The sequence below is a fragment of the Podarcis cretensis genome (genome assembly GCF_951804945.1).
Source record: "Podarcis cretensis genome assembly, chromosome: 10".
Lineage (NCBI taxonomy): Eukaryota > Metazoa > Chordata > Lepidosauria > Squamata > Lacertidae > Podarcis > Podarcis cretensis.
Window position 1 is genome coordinate 12,229,332 of NC_137179.1, and position 13,738 is coordinate 12,243,069.

The 13,738-nt window shown below is 45.8% G+C and overlaps 1 protein-coding gene across 2 annotated transcripts; it reads left to right on the plus strand.

The window, feature by feature from the left end:
- On the plus strand, window positions 1-11,971 carry SPX (spexin hormone). Of its 2 annotated transcripts, none has more exons than XM_079993211.1 (6): window positions 1-128; window positions 3,026-3,106; window positions 3,736-3,793; window positions 7,030-7,092; window positions 7,219-7,305; window positions 10,434-11,971. In XM_079993211.1, exons 1-6 carry the CDS (start codon window positions 123-125, stop codon window positions 10,493-10,495), a joined length of 357 nt encoding a protein of 118 aa, XP_079849337.1. In that variant the 5' UTR covers window positions 1-122; the 3' UTR covers window positions 10,496-11,971. The 2 variants fall into 2 exon arrangements, with proteins under 2 accessions (XP_079849337.1, XP_079849338.1); XM_079993212.1 differs by having other exon boundaries at window positions 10,437-11,971.
- Window positions 11,972-13,738: the final 1,767 nt, after the last annotated feature.

A 13,738-nucleotide genomic window follows, 5' to 3' on the forward strand; every position in this document is an offset into this window, starting at 1 on the left:
AAGGGGAGGGCATCTCTGTACAGAAGACTTAAATAGGGATTCCTACATGACGAGCAGATTGCACGTTGCATGGAAGGCATTCCACAGCTACCAAAGGCTTTGGCGCATCAGGAGAGCTGAGCATGAAGGTATGTGGGAACAGCAGTCATTTCTTCTTGGTTTTGAGCTGATCTCCTTATAGCTGCTAACAATGGCAAGGGATGTCATGCCCTATTCTTGCAGTTCAAAATGCCAGAGCAATTGATCATGTATAGAAAACTCATAAATCTTCCGTAGCAGCACAAGGTGATCTTAGGGCTGTGTTTAGAAACCCCAATGAAATGTGGAGATTCTCATCACACACCCCTTATGATTAGTTTTAGTGTCTACGTGCCAATAGGATGGCTCCAATAATTCTTTCAATCGAATGTTGTCTGATTTGATTATAAAAATAAACTTCAGAAGACTTTGGGAGGAGGGGGGGGGAACGTAACAGGAGGTTAGATTCTTTCAGATCGCTAGGAAGTCTATTATTGTGTCTCTCAGATTAAAGCTCAGCCTCTGAAATAATGTCAACGAAGTGAAGATGATTAGGATTGCAAAGTCCCCGTTCTTAAGGCTGCAGTCCTTTACCTGGAAGTAAGCACCACTGAACTTAATGGGTTTGACTTCTGAGTAGGCAGGTATAGGAAGCATCTCTCTCCCACTAAAATTATTTAGATGTAAAATTTGGCTTTATTGTGTCCAGGAAGGATATACTGTATAATGTACATGCACATGTAGATTTGGATATAGATACGTGTGTAGAATTATAGCTATATATTAGGTTGGTAATCCATTTACTGAAGTCTTGGTTGATCAGTCCCATGATTTTCACTTAATTAAATATGCACGTTTTCAAATAACTAAAAGCCAGAGTTTGTTTTGGGGGTGATGCGAACATCCATACCTCATGGTAGGTATTCCCTGCTGTGGAAGAATTTTGAGATAGCCTCCGCCATCCATGATTTTTGTAGAACACTCTTCTCAATGTGATTTTTAAAATCTACAGTCCTATGAATGAGGGGCACCTTTGAAAGTGGTCAAAGTTTATTTGGCTGAGATTCTGTATAGTGAGTCTTTGCAGTCAAATCTACTAATACTACTACTATTATTCAAGCTGTGGCTGTGAAGGAAGAATTTCCCCCTAAAGTTTAAAACCACTTGACATCACCTGAAAATCTGCATTAATAACTGCATAATGAATTGGTCATGTGATAACAGGTGAATGACAGGTAGGCACCTTCAATGACTGGTCAAACTAGCCTGTGCAAGGTTGGCCAAACTCAGTTTGAAATATACATTTACGAACATGAGTCTGACCAAACTGCGGGAGGCAGTGGAAGACAGGAGTGTGTGGTGTGCTCTGGTCCATGGAGTCACGAAGAGTCGGACACGACTAAACGACTAAACAACAAGCCTCTTTGAACACAGTGGTACTTACTTCCAAGTAAACATCGATAGGATTGCATTGCTAATAAACTGTTAACACTGTTATTAACTCAAACCTATTGCAAACCCTTTTATCTAGACAAGCCTTCCCAAAGGAGTGATCTCAGCCATGCAAATTGGATCTGGGCAACTTGCCTGACCTATGTTTACAGATGTTATTAGAGCTGTCACAGAGGGAGGGAGACAAGAGTCGCACAACAACACTCACTCCGAGATACTCTAGGGAAGAACAAACAGCCGTTTCTCCAGCCCTCCAAACTCTGATATACCTTATGCTTGCAATCAGACTTCATTTCAATACTGGTTCATTTTACAAGTGCCACTTAACATTCATTCCTCACTTGCAAGGAATTGATCTTTTAGTGTGGTGGCGCCCAATCTGCGGAACTCCATGCCTCTTGATAATAGGCAGGAACCTTCATTGTACTGTTTCTGGTGCTCGCAAAAAGCATTTTTGTTTAGAAACATGGGAACCAACTCCTAGGGGCTGAGGTCACCTCCTCCGGTAGACGATTTGAGGGGGCTGGGCTCCCCCCAAAGTCGATGCGCATTGCCATTCAAATGGTGTTTGTACTCCATGTCTTGCTGTCGATTATGTGGGGCAGAGTTTATCTGCCCCCCCATATTTTATTCACTTTGACACAAATCCCAATTTTTTTTATTTGAAAAGGTTGGATGGTATGTTACACCAATCTTGGCTTGACTGTACTGGCTGCTGGTTGATTTCTAGGCTCAAGTCAGAGTGCTGTTTTAGACCTAAGGTAAAGGTAAAGGCGCTCATCTCGCTTTACTGGCCAAGGGAGCCGGCATACAGCTTCTGGGACATGTGGCCAGCATGACTAAGCCGCTTCTGGCAAACCAGAGCAGCGCACGGAAACACTTTTTACCTTCCTGCCGGAGCGGTACCTATTTATCTACTTGCACTTTGGCATGCTTTCGAACTGCTAGGTTGGCAGGAGCAGGGACTGAGTAACAGGAGCTCACCCCATTGCGGGGATTCGAACCACCAACCTTCTGATCAGCAAGCCCTAGGCTCTGTGGTTTAGACCACAGCACCACCCGCGTCCCTATAAAGCCTTAAATGGCCCAGGACCACAATAACTTAAGGACCACCTGTCCCCAAATGAACTGACCCGGACCCTGCAGTCATAATTTGAGGCCCTTCTTTGTATGTCTCCTCCACGTGAGGTCTGGAGGGAGAAAGGGCCTTTTCTGTGGTGGCTCCTTGTTCCGAGGACTCTCTCCCCAGGGAGGCTCACCTGGCGCCATCATTACATCTCTTTAGGGCGAAGACATTTCTCTTCAACCAGGCTGACTAAAGATTCCCTGGCCTTTTAAATGTGTCTCGGCTGGGGGGGGGGGCATTATCGATTTGTTTTGCTTTTGCTTTGTTATGTATTTTGTGTTTTCCTTTTGTATCTTTCTGTTGCGAACAGCCCTGTGGTCTTTGAATAGCGGGAGCTTTGCAAATTTAATAAAAAAAAATAAAACAAACACAATAAAATAATAAATAACAATGCGGCCATGTCCTCTTGGCCTCTTTTGCCCACTCCAGGGACTCCACCGGGGGACGGCCACCGCCCTGGCCTTGCTGCTCTCTGCTTGCTTCATCACTTTTTCCAGGACTGCTCCTCAGGTAAAGGCAGCTCTGGGTTTGTATTGGCTCAGTCGTAAAGAGCAAAACTTAGGCAGGAGTCCACAGTTCACTGTGCATGATCTAAGGGGAAGAACCCTTTTCAGTCTGAGGCCCACATTCTCTTCTGGGCAACACTCTGGGTGCCGTACACTGTTGGGATACTGCCGGGGAGACGGGGGGCATCAGGCAGGCCCCCAGCTGGCTCCAGCCACCGGCCGGCAGCGGGACGATCACCGGTCTCCCTTGGAACAGCATCAATCAGTGACACGAGCCTCAGATACGTTTAGAGACCTGTGCACGCTCTATCAGCAGAGTGCGTAAATCTCCCCACAGCAAAAGAGGCGGACAGAGAAATGTGTAAGCATAATGTACAGTGTTTTATTCAGCATAGTTCAGGAACAAAGGAAAACATGTCTGCTTCCCTTCGTCTCCAGCAAAACAGCCGTAATGCAAAAGCTATATACAAACTGAAGCTCCCAGCAAGCGCTGGAAGTAAACAGGCATGTGACACACAACAGTCATGCCTGTGCCTTTTTAAGGTGGAACGGAACTATATCCTAACATATGTGTAGTAATAATAGTTATAATAATTCCTCCCCTCACCACCCCTTTCTTGTTTTGTTCCAAAGGATCACTTCCAAAGAAGAAACTGGACTCCACAAGCAATGCTCTATTTAAAGGGTGCACGTAAGTCTTGATTCCAATTTCTCCTCCTGGGAAGGAGCTTGTTTGGAGTGAATCCTTTCTCCCTGGGAATCCTTTTTTTTAGTGTGTGTGTGTGTGTGTGGAGGAAGGGAGTGTTTCTATTTCTCTATAATAATAGTGTTTGTGGAAGGGGCGTTATTAGTTTGTTTTCGTTTTATGTATTTTGTGTTCTCATTCTGCGTTCTTACGTTGTGAACTGGGATCTTCGAATGAAGAGCAGTATACAGCTTCAATAATAATTATTTTTGTGGGTCCAACACGCTGGACCAACTTCAATGGGGTGGATCAGGCAATTGGGAACAACAGATAGGCTTGGCTCTAGAGAGTGGTCGGGTGGAGTACTGGCTAAGGGCCAAGGTGCTCTCAGGGGTCCACTGACACACTGGCCATCTTGACCCTCCAGGACTCAAACTGGATGCACTGGGCAGACACTGCTGCCCTGAGATCTGTCTAAGCAGTGAAACCCTGGGGTATTGCAGCTGAAGGAATCCTGTTTGTTGCTTCTGCCATGACAGCCTCTCCTCTGCCTTTCTCTTGGGCCTCAGTGGTTAATAATAATAATAATAATAATAATAATAATAATAATAATAATTTATTTATACCCCTCCCATGTGGCTAGGTTTCCCCAGCCACTCTGGGCAGCTTCCAACCGAATATTAAAAACAATACAGCACCAAACATTAAAAGCTTCCCTAAACAGTTGTCTTTTAAAAGTAAAATAGTTGTCTATTGCCTTGACATCTGCTGGGAGGGCATTCCACAGGGCGGGCGCCACTAACAAGAAGGCCCTCTGCCTGGTTCCCTATAACCTCACTTCTCACAAGGAGGGACCCACCAGAAGGCCCTTGGAGCTGGACCTCAGTGTCCAGGCTGAATGATGGGACTGAAGGCGCTCCTTCAGGTATACAGGACCGAGGCCATTTAGGGCTTTAAAGGTCAGCACCAACACTTTGAATTGCGCTCAGAAATGTACTGGGAGTCAATGACGATCTTTCAGGACCAGTGTTATATGGTCTCGGCAGCCACTCCCAGTCACCAGTCTAGCTGCTGCATTCTGGATTAATTGCAGTTTCCAAGTCACCTTCAAAGGCAGCCCCACGTAGAGCGCATTGTAGTAGTCCAAGCGGGAGATAAATAGAGCATGCACCACTCTGGCAAGACAGTCTGTGGGCAGCTTCTCCACCTCATCTGGAATTACTTCATACCATTGAATTCCACCACGTCAAACACATCTCTTCTAAAATGTGCAAAGATTCCTGCACACAGTTGTGTTTTCATGCACTCCACTGCGACATCATTGCTAGGGTCTTTGGAGTATTGTCAGGGACCATGCTGAGGAGGGCTGCACTGAGGAGGAATGGTGGGATCCTGATCAGGATCCCGAATCTTCCCAGGAACAGGGAAGTAGTATAGATTTGGAAGAGTGGTTTGCAGAGGGACATAGTTCAGAAGGAAGAAGCTGGGAAGTACTGGGTGGGGAACAGCTAGGAGGAGGAGAACTGGGAGAGAGAGAGAGAGTTAATAGACTCACTATCGCTGGAAAGCATCCATCCGCTCAGCCCAAGGTCAAGGAGAGCAGATAAGGTGGCAGCACAGAAAGTACAGTGGTTGCGAGATCAGGCTACACGACATGGTAGTGATGTGGATGACTAGGGAGGAAGTGAGTGGAACCCTTAATTGGGAGCACCGCCGTTCCTAGGAATGGATTCTTTGTTCTCTCACTGAGATCTTTTACATTTCTAACTGGCAAGAGACTTCTTTCACTTTGTTCTGCTTATCTATGGCCGGGGTGGGGGTGGGGGAGAATCCCAACAAGCTAGTATCCCACATTGGCGTTGGAAGTCTAGCAGCCCAGGAAGCAAATTGTATTGAATTCAGTGAGGTTTACTCCCAGATAACAGAGGTTAGCAGTATGTCACAAAATCTTTTGAATCCCTTGCTTTATAAATTTATGATACTTTTTTTGAGCTCCTTTGCTTAGTGCCAGTCACCTCTCTAAAACAGGCAAAGAATCTCTTCACGCTGTTATTTTTCCCCAAACCTCTCCAAAGATCATCACTTAAACCCCCCCCCCCCACTTTCCCCTACCTCTTATTCCCCACCTCCCAAACTCTTTGACATTGCAGGAGACTCTTGCGGGATTTCAGTTCTGGTGCATTTATTTGCACGTATCTCCTGTGAGATGTAATTGATGCAACAATAGGGCATTTGTGATGGATTCGGACACACTGTTCTGCTTATTGTCCCGAGATGGTTCCCTAACAGTGACTACATTATGACACCCTGGAGGGGTTCTCTTGCAACGTAGAGGAACAAAAGAGCAACAGCCTTAGAACATTTGTGGTATTAAAAATTACAGGATTCCATTGGGAGGTTATGGGGCATGCGCTGATTGGAAATGAAGCAGTATGTATGCCCCAAAACATTTGTAGGCACCAACAGAATTCCGGCTCATGTATAAACAGGGCTTCTTTTCAGCTGGAATTCAGGTGGGCGTTATTGCCATTATAAGAGAACCAGGGAGACGTTCATGGTGAGTTCTGGAACCTTTTTTGCTAGAAAATTAGCCCTGTGTCTGGTTCATCGGAAGCGGCTTAGTCATGCTGGCCACATGATCCGAAAGCTGTACGCCGGCTCCCTTGGCCAATAAAGCGAGATGAGCGCCACTACCCCAGAGTCGGCCACGACTGGACCTAATGGTCAGGGATCCCTTTACCTTTACCTTATAAAGGTAAAGGGACCCCTGACCGTTAAGTCCAGTCATGGAAGACTCTGGGGTTGTGCGCTCATCTCGCTCTATAGGCTGAGGATGAGCCGGCGCTTGTCCGCAGACAGCTTCCGGGTCATGTGGCCAGCAAGACCAAGCCGCTCTGGCAAACCAGAGCAGCACATGGAAATGCCATTTACCTTCCTGCTGGAGTGGTACCTATTTATCTACTTGCACTTTGACGTGCTTTTGAACTGCTAGGTGGGCAGGAGCTGGGACCGAACAATGGGAACTCACCCCGTCGCAGGGATTCGAACCGCTGACCTTCTGATCAGCAAGCCCAAGAGGCTCAGTGATTTAGACCACAGTGCCACCCGCATCCCTGTTAGCCCTGTGTATAGCCAGCCCAAGACCATCCTGGATGCACAATAAAGAGGATGCCTTTGGAAGACTGCAAATGTTGCCCAAGAATTACCACCTGGTATTTCAGCTCATTGTCATTGCATTTCAGAAGGTCGTCGGTTCATCTCAGAGGAGAGCCAGAGGAAGGATCTGTACGACAGGCTGCAGCTAGGTAAGCAAGGCTGTGTGTGAAGCAGATTGAAATTGGACACCACCACCACTTTTAGAAAACATGTAAGTGCCTCTGCCTAGTAAAAATGGATCCTAATGTGTATTGAAAATACGTTTGTCTTTGCAGAAACACGGAGCCAAAACGCAAACCCTCTGACCCTTCCCGAAGCTGTGGCATTGTTTCTGTCCTCCTTGCAAAAAGCGCACGAGGAAGGTAACATCTCATTTCACTCCAGGAGTTCCTTTTGCATCTTATTGCTAATGCTAATCGAAAGCAACTTGCCGCTACTTTGTCATTTGCAAGGCCCATTTCTTGTGCATGTTTACCTGCAATTCCTTCACTGCGATCCATTGGGTTTTATTACTGCTGTAGCCATAAAATGGGGGCGTGGGTGGCGCTATGGGTTAAACCACAGAGCCTAGGACTTGCCGATCAGAAGGTTGGCAGTTCGAATCCCCGTGACGGGGTGAGCTCCCGTTGCTAGGTCCCTGCTCCTGCAACCTAGCAGTTCGGAAGCACGTCAAAGTGCAAGTAGATAAATAGGTACCGCTCCGACGGGCAGGTAAACGGCGTTTCCATGCGCTGCTCTGTTTCGCCAGAAGCGGCTTAGTCATGCTGGCCACATGACCCGGAAGCTGTACGCCGGCTCCCTTGGCCAATAAAGCAAGATGAGCGCCACAACCCCAGAGTCGGCCACGACTGGACCTAATGGTCAGGGGTCCCTTTTGCCATAAAATGCATGTGTGCCCGTTGTCATGAGATTAAATACCACCCAGTGATATGTGTGAGTCGGAAAATGTAAACAGCCATTTGTCTCTCGGATAATGTCCCCAGATAGCTTTTAAAAACCGATATGCTAAGGACGCAACTCAGTACTCCGTTATCTGCTGGAAAATGCCAATGAAATCAATGTAGAATGGCTGCCAGTCAGTCTTGACATTGCTGACTCCATCTAAGGAGTCTCATGTTTCTATTTGGGAAAGACTACAATTCAGTAGAAGATCATCTGCATTGTATGCAGATAGTCCCATGTTCAATTCCCCAGCATCTCTAAATGGGACTGGGAGAGAGTACCATTTAAAAACATGGAGAGCTGGTACCAATCAGTGTAGAAAATACTGACTCAGTCAAAGGTCGTTTCCTATAAGCAGATATTTGTTTTGAGGTTTGCAGCCTGCTTTGAACAACCTTTTTTGTGGCAGGGCAGGGGACACAGAGGCAGTGCCAGATTTGCATGGACAGGCGGAGTCCCCCAAAACCCTGGGCAGCCTCCGTGTGGAACAACGACTCAAGACAACGTGCTATGGGATTAAAATTGGCCACAACTTTATTATGTTTCAGATGTGGGTAGACCTTGGCTCAGGCATTGGGCGTTTATCCCTCCCAGTCCCCCGCCAGGGATCTGGGGAACATCAGGGTTATCCAGAGTGTGTGTGTGGGATGGGCTGGCTCTGGAGAACATATGTTTAAGCAGAGATAGCTGCCCCCGTTACACTGCCATCGCAGGGGAGAGCAATGACAATCTCTCAGCGTATGGCCAAAGCCTCCCCTCAAAACAACCCCTTTAATGGGGAACTCTGGTATCGCAGCCGCAAGGAGAAGGGGGGGCCTCGGTCACCGCTACAGGCTCACCCCCATTTAGGGAAGATAGACTAAAGGATTCCGCCCAAGGCCTGATACTGCCAAAGTTGTGACATTTTGCAAACCTGCCAATGCAGGAGAATTCCTTTCTGGCCCTTCAACAGCGACCTTGACGTAGCAGCGCCCACGTACCTGTGGAAAAAAGGTTAACCTGCAAAAGAAGTCTTAACTGAGGGTGGGTAGGGTGGGAGAAGCTCTAGAGCCAACTGATGATTCTCAAGTAAGGGCCTCCCCCTATTGTGTGGGCAGGGTGGTCCCTCCCCCTACCTGGCCTGATCACCTTGGCAATGCCTCCCCAGGCGGGATTGGGCAACTGGCTGAGGTAGGCGGAGACCTCCAGGTATCCCACCTGGGGAATACAAAGCCAAGCCTGTGCTAATGGTGTCGCATAGGGTCCAGGGGGCTGCGTGCGACCACTCAAAGGGAGCCCCCCATTTAATGTGGGGAGCGTCATTACGTATAAGCTAAACAAGCTATAGCTTAGGGCCCCACTCTCTCTTTGGGCCCCCCCAAAAAAATTAAAGGGGAAAAAACCTGGATGTACATTGGCAAAATACAAGATAAAAAACAAATAAAAATAAAACCTACATACAACAACAGTGTTTTGTGTTGTGTAGGCTCCTATGATGTAAGTAATGGGCCCCGCCTGCTAGCCTACTCGCTAAAATATCACTGGTTTGCTCATTTCTATATATAGGGTGCCTACATTCTGCATGGACGGGTTGCATGGGAACATGTAGCATGCAGCCGCAGACTGCAGTGCAGCACAGTTGAATCTAGGTCAAGCTGTTGTACCTGTTATCTAAGATTAAAGAGTGCTTGTCAACTGACAATCAGGCAGCATAGACTAAGGGTATGAGTCTTATGCCTACTGATTGATTTCATGTAATACATAATTTATTTATTTTGATCCCATTATGGCTTTAGGCTCCTATGATGTCAGTAATAGGCCCCGCCTGTTAGTCTGCTCCCTAAAATATCACTGGTTTGCTCATTTCTATACAGTGGTACCTCACAAGACGAATGCCTCGTAAGACGAAAAACTCGCAAAACGAAAGAGTTTTTCGTTTTTTGAGTTGCTTCGCAAGACGGATTTCCCTATGGGCTTGCTTCGCAAGACGAAAACGTTTTGCAAGTTTGTTTCCTTTGTCTTGCAAGTTTGTTTCCTTTTTCTTAAAACCGTGCATTCACTTCGAGGAGCAACTCATAGCACGCGGTGTGGTAGCCTTTTTTGAGGTTTTTGAAGACTTTGGTGTTTTTTGAAGCTTTTCCAAAGTCCGTGCTTTGCAAGACGAAAAAATCGCAAGACGAAAAAACTTGCGGAACGAATTAATTTCGTCTTGCGAGGCACCACTGTATATACGGTGCCTACATTCTGCATGTAATATACTTCTTCTTAACTGTATTTCAGTTCAACAATTACTTTGATAAAATACATATTTTGTTATGTGCAAATGGGTTTAGATACCTATTAGGTCCATAAATTACCATATAGCATATATTCAACACAAAAAAGGCGGCAATTTGTTGTTGGCAAAGGACAGCTGGACATATAAAGGGCCCCATTACCTTCAGTAGCTTAGGGCCTCATCAAACCTAAATCCGGCCCTGCACAGAGGCATGCATTTTTTTTAAATAGTAGAAGTCCGTACTAGGCCACCCTGCAGAGCTCTCCTGAACGCTACCACTGTTTGTTCTAGCAGGTGAAGAGGATGCTGAGGAGAAGCCTGGCTACGTTGCTGATGGGCTGCTGAACTGGTGAAAGGTGTTCGAGCTTAGATGAAAACGTCCTATTGCATGTACTTAAAAAAAGAAAAAAGAAAATATCTTCCATAGAAGAAGAAGAAAACTCAACTTTTCCCATTCATCTCGTCCGCCTGCCTGGCCTCAGCTGCCCTCTGAATCGCCCTGTGGCATAAATGCTAAACAATTAAAGGGCAGTTTCCAGCTTAGAAACCTATTTTTACATGCATTTGTTATTATAATGTTCAGCTCATACTATATCTATCATGGGCTTTATGTATGCGTCGTGTATTCCCTCCCCTATCCCCCACCCTTTGGTTTTGCAAATATCTGAAGGATCAAAGCTGGAAATGACTTGGTCACGCATGTCTAGGTAAGTAAGACACAGAAACGGAAGTGATGAAAGCTGGATATTTGTAACAAAATAGTATTTCATCCCTAGGGGTCAGTTGCCCAGTTAGCTCTTATTTCCTCTCCAGTAGTTGCCAGTTTTGGATGGTGCAGGCTTGTGTCTACACAACATGTGTAGGCTTGCTTTATACAAATTCAATTGCCATGGCGCCTCCCAAAGAATAGTAGGGAATGTGGTTTGGTGTGCGCGCTGAGCGTTCTCCGTTAGAGATCCCTTGCCCATCTTACAAAACTACAGTTCCCACAGTTCTCTGGGCTGAGAGAATGACTTTTAAACCAAATAAAGCCCTCAAGTGTATGAATATGTGTGTTTGTGTCTCTGTGTGTAGACACACACACACACACACACACACACACACACATCACCACAGCATTGACCTTACAGGGTGTATATCTGTGGTGTGGATTCTGGAGTAGGTAAGCAAAAACGAGTCCTTTTTCATACCAATGCATAATCAGCTTGTGGAACTCATGGCCACAAGAGCCCCCTGCAGATTCTCCCCCATGAATTCAATGAAGGTATCAAGATGCTACCTGCTTAACATGTCCCCCCTGGCCCAGTAGCTGCACATCGAGTGGTAATGTGAAGGGATCTTATGTGCCTACAGATCTATGTGAGCAGAACGTGGGAAGCACTGAGTGGATTCAGATAACTCTGATGCATGAGGAAGAGGTCAAGCGGTTTCCCTTCTTCTTGTCCATCCTTGCAGGTTATGGGTTTGGCAAAGAGTTCGGAGACTTTTTAAATACTTTGGATGCCTATCTGCATCAGTGCGCCCTCCCTCCCTCCCTTGCTGATTTTAAGGCTCATCCACTTGCTGTGGATACTATGCATTGAAACTTGTGTTTAGCCTGTTGTTGTTCCTCACGATTGATGCTTCCTCCATATTTCTGGGTTTCTGTTTTGCATTTTGTTACTCCTCAGTTCAGTAAGCTTTTCAGTGCTATTATGGAATACATCTATTCCAGCTAAACTGTAACCTACTCCTTCAGACCGGGGTGGGGGGAAGAATCAATATTGCACCTAATTATTATTATTATTGCATCTGTACTGAAGAATCATTTAATAAAAATTTGGAAACAACTTCACCTGTTCCTTTGGCCTCAAACTTCGCCCTAACCGGAAGCCTAAGGCAAAGCAATTAAAAAGCTAAAAGCATAAACTCAGATTAAGCATCATTTAATAATACTTCTAATGGCGAAACCAGATGAATGCATATTTAATACACAGAGGGTGGATCTACACATGGGGGGCGGCACTATAAATAAGTCAGAAATTAAATTGTTATAACAAAAAAAAATTGCTATGGAAAATCGCTTAGAATTTTTCTTTGCTCTCTGGCGCCATCTGGAGTCACAGGTTTCTAACGCATTTAAAACGCTCTTTCTTGACTAATGTAGCTGGGTCCACAATCTCACTAGTTCAGCTATAAAATGGAGGTGGGGTAACTTTCTAGAGGTAAAGGAGAATGCAGGGACAGGAGTGAAAATTGCCCACCCCCAATTCCACCATCTTAAGAACCTATGACGAGCGTGCTGGATCAGGCCAGTGTTCAGCATCCTGTTCTCACAGTGGCCAATCAGATCCAAGCACAAGAGCCCTCTCCCTTCCAGCAACTGCGATTCAGAAGCCTTTGAATTACTGCAGGCTTCCTCAACCTCAGCCCTCCAGATGTTTTGAGACTACAGTTCCCATCATCCCTGACCACTGGTCCTGCTAGCTAGGGATCATGGGAGTTGTAGGCCAAAAACATCTGGAGGGCTGAGGTTGAGGAAGCCTGAATTACTGCCTCCAACCATGGCTAGTAGCCATTGAAAGGGATGGAGGAAAATTCATTTGGTTCACATTTTATTGCGAACCTTACACACTTCCCGAACCAAACAGAAAGCTGAAATGCAACGATCCATTGAGATTCACCCGTATTTGAATTTTGCAGTGCAGTTCTTCAACCCAAAAATAACCACACAAAATAATAATAATAATAAACCTCGGCACAGAAAGAATTATACTCATCAAGATAATGTACAAAAATGCATTCTGGTAGGGAAAAAATGCTTGCAGAAATATGTGTTATGGTGGGGGGAGGAAATGTATGAATTTTCACGTGGACTGAATAATTAAAAAAAGAACTTAATGAGAAACGGAAATCAAAATTGACAGATTTTTCCACCCCTTCCTTCAATGCTTCAAAATGTTTTCCCATTTCTGATACAGTGGTATCTCAGGTTACATACGTTTCAGGTTACACACTCCGGTAACCCAGAAATAGTGCTTCAGGTTAAGAACTTTGCTTCAGGATAAGAACAGAAATCGGGCTCCGGCGGCGTGGCGGCAGCAGGAGGCCCCATCAGCTAAAGTGGTGCTTCAGGTTAAGAACAGTTTCAGGTTAAGAACGGACCTCCGGAACGAATTAAGTATTTAACCTGAGGTACCACTGTACTGTGGTCAGGCAAGTATCCTAAAACAGCAAATCGCAGGAGATAAGGTAGAAGGGGATTTTTTCCCCCCTTCTCCCATCTCCTGCATGTTCCCTTTGAGTTAACCATTCTTTCCCCACCCATTATACCCAAATAGACAAATCCGTGTTTAATAAGCCCTGTGCCCCTTCAAATGTTGCATGACTACAACTCCCATCGTGCCTTTCTGTCTGATGAGGCTGATGAGATCTACAACATCTGCATTTGTTTTCTTCCCACCGTCTTCCCAATCCCTTCCCCCCTCCCTGCTCTAAATCTTCCCAGTGAACTGTAAACATAAATAGTTGAGTTTGGGGGATAAAACTGGCATCTACTGCCCTTTCCAACCGCATCAACTACGCCGCTGATCCTTTCAGTTCATTCAATTCTCACA